The sequence below is a fragment of the Leucopleurus acutus genome (assembly GCF_964270905.1).
Source record: "Leucopleurus acutus genome assembly, chromosome: 8".
In the NCBI taxonomy this organism is placed as follows: Eukaryota; Metazoa; Chordata; class Mammalia; order Artiodactyla; family Delphinidae; genus Leucopleurus; species Leucopleurus acutus.
Genome location: NC_139151.1, coordinates 97,263,970 through 97,272,321, shown reverse-complemented (window position 1 = coordinate 97,272,321; position 8,352 = coordinate 97,263,970). Strand labels below are relative to the sequence as shown.

At 42.6% G+C, this 8,352-nt stretch overlaps 1 protein-coding gene across 1 annotated transcript in view; it reads right to left on the bottom strand.

Moving 5' to 3' along the window:
• Window positions 1-705: 705 nt before the first annotated feature.
• The window catches only part of PTPRJ (protein tyrosine phosphatase receptor type J), a gene marked incomplete at its 5' end in the record, with an annotated part of 170,871 nt that continues 163,224 nt past the window's right edge, over window positions 706-8,352 (bottom strand). Inside the window, 3 exons of the mRNA XM_082845514.1 lie at window positions 706-3,403; window positions 5,431-5,566; window positions 6,897-7,057. Coding sequence (XP_082701640.1) covers window positions 3,245-3,403; window positions 5,431-5,566; window positions 6,897-7,057 — 456 coding nt within the window. The 3' untranslated portion in view covers window positions 706-3,244. The remainder of the gene's footprint in view (window positions 3,404-5,430; window positions 5,567-6,896; window positions 7,058-8,352) is intronic.

Genomic DNA, 8,352 nt, shown 5'->3' with positions numbered 1-8,352 from the left:
GGTGTCCCCAAGGGAAAAAAAGCTACAGTATGTTAAATACTCGACTGCTACACATAGTCTGAAAACTCAGAACTTGGACTTTGGAGGCAAATCGACATCAGTCACCAAGACTCGCTTATTCGCTCAGCAAGTGCAATCGAGCATTTGAAAAGAAAACCAGGCCTTTTCATCCCAGATGAAAAGCGAACATGAATCATCTGCATAGCTGGCCCCAACCCCAGGAGCCTATGACTTGGTGATGCCCAAATCCAGCGGAGTCAGTTATGCCAAAATCTAATGGTTGTTACATGGCCACAGGGAACAGACCCAAATGTCACTTCCTACTGGGGCCAATCATCATGAGATTTAACTTTGCAGACAAAACGTCCTTGCTCTTGGGAGAAGATATCAATGGCCCAAATCCCCCAAACTAACTCATCCCATCCTGGCTGGTTTTCTGTATGCAACTGTCAAATACTAAGCAAGGGCGATCACACCATCCCCACGATTCCACTGGACTCCTCAAAGTTTGGTTCATTGTTCACTGTTCCATTGCTCCTGGAAGGGCTGGGGGCAGGAACTCAAAAGTACTTTCTCTTTTCTGGGGCCAACCCCCCGTCCGGGTGTCCTTTATATTTACACATTAATCTTCCCTTTTCACTGTGCTATAAATACCCTCATCAACCCCCCCCCACGCTTGGCCCATCGCCAGGTCTCTTCAGGATGCAGAGAAGCGTCCTGACCTTCGTGTGACCTGCCCATTTGGAATCCAGGCCTCCCCACCACAAGCCTTCCTCCCAGGATTGGGAATGACGTCTGAGAGTGGCTCCTGCCCATTTCCCAAGATCATCCCAGGCGGAAGGGAGGAAGATTTCTGGGTTTTGCATTTTGACACAATATGTTTATGATTATTGTTGCTTTCATCTTTTAAAGGAATTTTTCGAGTTAAGTCCTTCCCTCCGACTTCTCCACGGCAGCGGCAGTGATGTGGGCAGGGCGTACATCTACGTGGGATTTGGTACACTGGCACCCATCACCGTGGTTTCCTGACAAATTGGAGTGGGAAGGGGTGTGACCCACAGAACTGCTGCCTGAACAGGGACCACTGAAGAAGTTACGGAACCCTCCAAGATCTGCGTGCAAGGGGCAGCCTTCCAAGTGTGAAGGCTTGGAAGCAATCGCCCAAACCCAGCTTTACTCAACACCCCGGGACAGCACGGCTTCCCTGATGCAGACCTTCAGAGCCGAAGAGGAGGACCCAGCCTGGCCTGGCCTGGCCAGCCCGCTCCTCAAAGGGCCTGATACTGAACAAACTGCTTTCTACCAAAGAGAGCAAAGGATTCAGCAAAAAGTGCAATTTCCATTTGGGAAGTAAGGTTCTCCCAAAACACGACACCATTACCACTTCTCCTTTATTTCTTTCAGTACCTCAAAGGGAGAGGGAGACAAAAGACGTGCAGCACCCGACCTCTGAACCGAATCAAGGGCTTTCTGTACGCGGTGGTTCCCCCTTCGTGACCCTAAGATACCCAACTGTCCAGTCAGTGATCAAAGTGCCGGTGAGTTAAGGAGCATGGCAGGGTCAGGAGACAGGATCCCACAGATCCACGGTGACCAGGGCACGCCGCTCCCATTTTCAATAGGACACATCGTCCTATGTTTACAGCAGGATTTATGACTGTGGGAAACGGCCACAGGACTCCAGGGACTTGGTCATTCCTTCATAAGACCTTGTACACTTCATTGCCTATTGGAGGAGAAACTCAACACATCTTCAAAATATAACCTGAGCCACAATATAAAATAAAAAGAAACAAATCCTTTCATGTTAATGCCTTGAGAAGTTTACAGATTATGTACCAATAAAATAAATCCACATAGATTCTGAAATTCTCGGTGGATACACATACCTGAAAGCCAAAAACAACAACAACAAAAATCAACCTACACTTTAAAAAAATCAAAGTAATTACAGCAGCAGTATAGTGAAAAGAAGTTTTAAAAATAATAATTACATCTTTGATACAAATTTGAAGTTTGTACACCTCAGTTCCAAGGAATGACTGTTTTAAGAGTTTAGTATATATATATACAGCAGATACGGGTATGTGTCACTGCAGATACAGACTAAAGCCAGTAGACTCTACGGAAGGAGGGATTCATCTGACACTGTTTTCACACGGAAGTGTTCGCAGATTGCCACGCGTTTAAAAACACACACACATACACGGACACACAGAGACACATAAAATGCCAACCTGAGTAAAACGTTACTAAAAACCTAGAGCATCATGAATCACTAAGTCACATATTGCACCTTTAAATAATCCTTCTTACCACATACAGAAATGAGAAAAAAGATCAAATGGGGACAATAAAAGATTATTGTGTCACTGAAGGGTTCCTCTGCTTCCCCCCGACCTTCCCCCACCCCGAAATTCTCACGGTGATAATTTAGTTTCCACTCTTGCCCAACCAATGGGCAGAAAATGTGGCCATCAGAAGTGTCTTTGGGGAAAAATAGGAGGGGAAAAGGGAAGAAAGAATAGAGCACAAAACGGGGGATGGAGGAAGTTGGGGAGGATCTCCTCTAATCAAATGAGAACAGGAATGTTACTAAGAAGGCTGAACCTCTGATACTAAACTACTGTTTAAATATTCCACATAGTCCAATTATGAGATTCAATACAAAAATAGAGATCTACTGAGTTTTACCTGTGGAAGCATAATTCAGAAAAGGCACATGTTCAAATAGAAAACCCAGGCAGGAGAGGTACCACGTAGCCCTCCCTACATGATAATCATCCACTATTATGTATTTTCCATCAGCTAGATTCCAAGATACAGTAGGTAAAAATAGACCTCTGATACTTAAAATATATTCAACCTAACACAATCCTGGCTTTAGCATGTGAATCATATAAAATAGTCTTTTTAAAAAAGAATGTCTTGTAAAAGAAAAAAAAAATCATAGCTCACTTTTCCTGGTGTTCTGTAATTCTCAAGAAAAAAAAAAAAGGGAACTCATCCCACTGATAATCAGAAACATAGTTGATTTGCTCACTACCTATCCACAGCCCCTGACAGCCCCAACTTCTCACTTGTCATGTTTCACATGTGCAGCTTCACACTCTCAAATTAGTTCTAACAAAACGGAACAAAGAATTAGGATACTAGACATATAAAAACATGTCAACATCGGGGCATTTTCCTCTGCTGTGGGTGTGACGGTCTGGTTAACTCCAGAAAGGTTTTCCTTTGGAATTTAGGCAATGTAACCATTTGTCTTTCCGAACGCGGTCACTGGTGCAAGGTTTTCGTAGATTGTCATTGCAGTTGTGTTCTGGTAGATGAGATCTACTTTCGAGTCCTTCTGGGATCTGATAATATCCAAAACACACTGATTGAGGAAAACATACTGGTCCTGTTAGAAAAAGAAAGAGAGAAAACAAATGAGCACAGGTCCTGAAGATGCGCACCCAAGGTTTTTTTCAAACAGATTACCGCCCTCCAACCCCACCCACCCAACAGTGAACACTCCAAGTTCACGTAGGTCAAGGGGTAATAACATAGTGGTGAAATCTGAAACCACTGACAGCAAGGTTCTCATCATTAATGGTTCTCAATGAGAGCGGCGCACTCCCCGCACCTCCCTGCACCAAAGAAAAGTACCAGAATCTTGGCGAAGGGCAAAGAAAGAACGTGGAGGAAATAATGCACTAAAAAGTCCAGCAGGGTTTTCTTGGCTAGGGAGGATGTGGAGAATGAATAAGCTGTGATTCTCAACAGAGGGGGTGGGTTAAAGGGGGATGATCAGGACCGAGTTGGGGGTCCCCATCCTGAAGGGGGTGTAGAGACAGGGGTAATGATTGGGGTAGACCTGAAGGTCCCCATGCTTCAGGCAAGCACATCAGAATCTGCAGGTACCCATTAAAAAGAGGAAGAAAGGCCCTGGTGGTGCAGTGGTTGAGAGTCCGCCTGCCGATGTAGGGAATGCGGGTTCGTGCCCCGGTCCGGGAAGATCCCACATGGCGCGGAGCGGCTGGGCCCGTGAGCCATGGCCGCTAAGCCTGCACGTCCGGAGACTGTGCTCCGCAACGGGAGAGGCCACAACAGTGAGAGGCCCACGTACCGCAAAAAAAAAAAAGAAAAAAAAGAGGAAGAAAGGGTATATGCTGAAAGATATCCATAATGCTGTTAGAGGAGAAAAAACATCACTACCTACAAAATAAGATCCAATTTTTAAAATATGCTCTGTGTGTGTGTGTGTGTGTGTATGTGTGTGTATATTTTTTTAACAGAGGTACATAAAGAAGTCTGTAAAGATATATGCAAGCTGTAAACACTAGCTACCTCTAGGGAGTGGAATTGGGGAAGAAAAAGTAGAAGAGAAAAGCGTCCTCTGTATAATCCTGTACTGTTAAATTTTTTTGATATGAACAAATTTCTATTATTTTCAAAATATTTTAAAAAGGGATGAGAACATTTGTAAGCAGGTATAAGATTTCTGTGTTTCTCAAAAGCGGATAAAAGATTGATAACTACGACTCTATATATTAATTACAGCAGAAAACAGAGATCTCTGTCCCCACCAATGCAGGAGGTGACTTCCGCTCTTCCCACCGCAGCCACGCTGCGCCACCCCAAAGCACACAGTGCACCCAGGCCTCCAGAACATTCCCTGCTGGACTCAGAAACACAACACATACTCATAGAGTTCTGAATTGGTTCCGGGTGACGGCCTGATACAAGATTAATATTCTGCTCTATCCTGGCAGGGAGCATTCATCCCGACAGCTTTGAGGAAGGCTATTTCCCAATACACGTGTTGAGAACATGCCTTGAACACATAGTTTATCAGGAACATTTCAGGGAAAGCCAAACCCAACAGTTTTACATAAACGACACTGTAGATATTAAGCATGCATGTTCCCAATTGGTCACCATCCTCCCGCAGCCATGATGATCGATGTTCTTTAACATTTACAAGGCAGGGTGAGGATATATTGCTGTGTTAAAGCTTAAAGCGGCATTATCCTATTTCGTATCATTAATATTTGATAAGTCCATTTCATTAGCTTATTTTAAGAATGGTCAGAACTTCTTAGAAATCAAGAGTTGAAAAGACCAGTTTTATGAGTTTAAAACCCAGAAGCCAAAGTTCAGAGGCTTGCTAAGATTTGGTGAGTCAGTGGCAGCAAGGTGAGGAATCCTGATACTGTCTCGGTTTGTAGCTCCATTGCTGCTATCAGGACAACTATGTCACTGCATCGGGTATCGTGGGGTAGTTCAATCCCACATCACTTTAAGGTCTTGAAAGAAATCCACCTCACAGCCAAGAGCCAGAAAGATCTGGAAGGGTGGAATATTTTAACACAAGTGTGTGACATGATGCCATCTTTTAAACACAGAAGGGAAGGGGGAACTGTCAGACAGAGACATTGGGCTCACCTCTGTCTGCACCATTAAAGGCCTGTGCATTCGAAGGTCATACACAATCCCGTACACATCCACAGTGTTCTCGTCCTCCATCTGATAGATAAGACGATCGATGGCAATGAAAGTGCCCGTCCTTCCCACCCCAGCACTGAAAAAAAGGGGAAATGAGCATGTCAGCATGGGTTACCTCTACTGTAAAACTCCCATTTCCCCATTTATACATATATCTTACTCTCCTCCACTATCAGGCTTTGAGGGTCAAGCCCAGGACCATTACCAATTGGTTCAATTGAAACCTTTCAAGTCAGACTGTACTAGCTTAGAACTGGGGCCCAAGTCCTAACGTGACTTTCATGTCAAATGCCACAAATAAAACACCTTGCTAGAGCATCTTGAATCTCAGTCCCATTGAAGTCGCCACTGTATCTAGGTTGGCAAGTTCCATCAATTTATTCCCCAGAGGGCAACAAAGTCCCTCCCTTCTTCTGTCCTAAAATCAATTCCTTCAGCTTCAAAGCTAATTTCCTATTGTTCTGGAGGAGAGGGTGGCAACCTTTTTCTGTTAAGGGCCAGAGAGTAAATATCTTCAGCTTCTCAGACTTTGCAAATCAACTCTTTCTGCCACTATAGCATAAAAGTAACTATAGACAATATGTAACCAAATGGACATGGCTGTGTTCCAATAATACTGTATTTACAAAAACAGACAGCCAAATAGACTGTGGTGATGGTTTCACAGGGGTATACTCATCTCCAAACTCATCACTGTTGTATTCATTATGTTGTATTCATTAATTTACATGCAGTTTTTACATGCGGAAAAAATATTTTTAAATAAATAAAATGAACCAGAGTTATGTGTTTCAACATTGTTAAATAGCAAACCAAAATGCTAAACAAAACAGGTTGCAGAATGATGTATACATTATAAAATCTGGTAAAAGTTTAAAGTATATAAAACCATAGAGTTACGTACATATGTAATAAAATATAAAAGCACAGAAGGGAATGATACAGATTAACTTTAGGACCACATTCACCTATGTAAGAAGGCGAATGGGATAGGAGACTAGTAAGCAGAGACTTTAATTATATCTGTAATATTATTCACAAAAAGAAACATATATGGCATCATGTGGTACCTGATTAAATTGTTATTATTCTCCATACTTTTGTAAGGTTGAAATATTTCAAAACAAAATATTATAAATAAGAAAGAAATTTAAATATATTATGATTTTTTTTTAAATACAGGCAGGTGACCAGATCTGACCCACAGGCTATAGTTTGCCAACCCCCGTTCTAAAGTCGAAGGCTTAGGGAATAAGCCCTAATTCCTTATTGGTCCCTTATCCAAACCTTTCTTGAATTTGTAAATACCTATTGCATTCCCTCTTAGGGTTTTTTTTTTTTTTCAGAAGTGTCCATATTTATAAGTACGTTTGAAATCTGTCACACATGGACAGCCATCTGCATACCTGCAGTGCACCAGAATCGGTGACTCAGGAGGACTCTGCTTCATGTAGTCACGAACAAGGTACCGGAAGTTGATGAGCAGGTCAGTGGTGTCGGGAACGCCATGGTCAGGCCAGGAGGTGAAATGGAACTGACGCAGAGTGTGACTCTCACTTGTCTGGATCTAAAAGCCAAGAAAAGTTGTAAGATCCAGAGAGAAAGGCAAGCTAGATCAAGCAGTACCTGAAGACTGAACTGCACGGCTCAGCTGAAAGGCAGCTCAGCAGAAGTGGTCATGACCACAAATTAGAATGGTACATTGGTACAACAGCTGATACAGTGCTCATCAAATCCTCATAACATGCCAAGCAGGAGGGTTTATGATCCCCCTTTAAAAAAGGAGGAGGAAGGTTCCAAGAAGTGAAACAACTTCTCTTAACACTCAGCTCAGAGGCAGAAGTCTCTCATCCTTCGATTTTGAATTCAGAATCTTCCCCTTCCAATCCAGCCTCCTGCCAATAATGTGCTCACATTCTTACACCTACACCTCCTTAGAGATTCATAAACCCCACCCCTTGAGCCCACCTGGAAATGTCACTGACCAAAAATAAATTTATACAAATACAACTACGATAGTCAGTGCCTTCGGGGCAAGAAACGCCTCATAATTCACGTCTTACAAAGAATTTAATAAAGTGATAGGCAACCGGCAAGCACCAAGTAAATACTTAGAGCTGTAGGGCTTTGAGAAAGGGCATCTATTTTGACTTCAGATAGACAATAGAAAGTGAAGCTTATTATAACAGAGTTAGTTATTATGCAGACTGGTTTCCTACATGGACCAAAGCACATACCTTTAATTATCAGAACTCCACCCAGGCTGGGCCATTCCCATTCCTGATTCAACTGTACTCATTATGCCTACACCCGGGCAGTGGCCTCACCTGTGTGTAGCTATATCTGGACTGCTGGCATTTCCATCTTCTTTATGACAGCTACCCTTTGAAGCTTCTTTTGTTGTTGTTAATGTATATACATTATAAAAGCAGTACATTCACATTATTCAAAATGTGGAAGACAGTAAGAAAAAAGGGCAGTGAGGGAAGAGGGTACTGTGAAATCCCGTCACGCAGGAACATAACATTCACAGATTTAATTATAAGTACTCATCCAAAGAAAGAAACCAGCCATGAGAGAAAAGAGGGGAGAAGGAGAGAGATGAGGGAAAGGTCAGATTTTCAGTATTGTCTCCACAGAAGAGCAAAGAGGCTCAGGTTAGAGGTGGCAGGTAAAGGACACTTTCAGCCCTATCAGTTATGTTCCCACTTTTTAAAGGGAAAATATATTTGTGCATTTTGTACAATTAAAAATAATATTTTATTAAATGCCATGTGGTATCCTAGATTGGATCCTGAACTGGAAAGGGCTTTAGTGGAAAACTATGAAATTAGAAGAAAGTCTGGAGTTTAGTTAATAAAA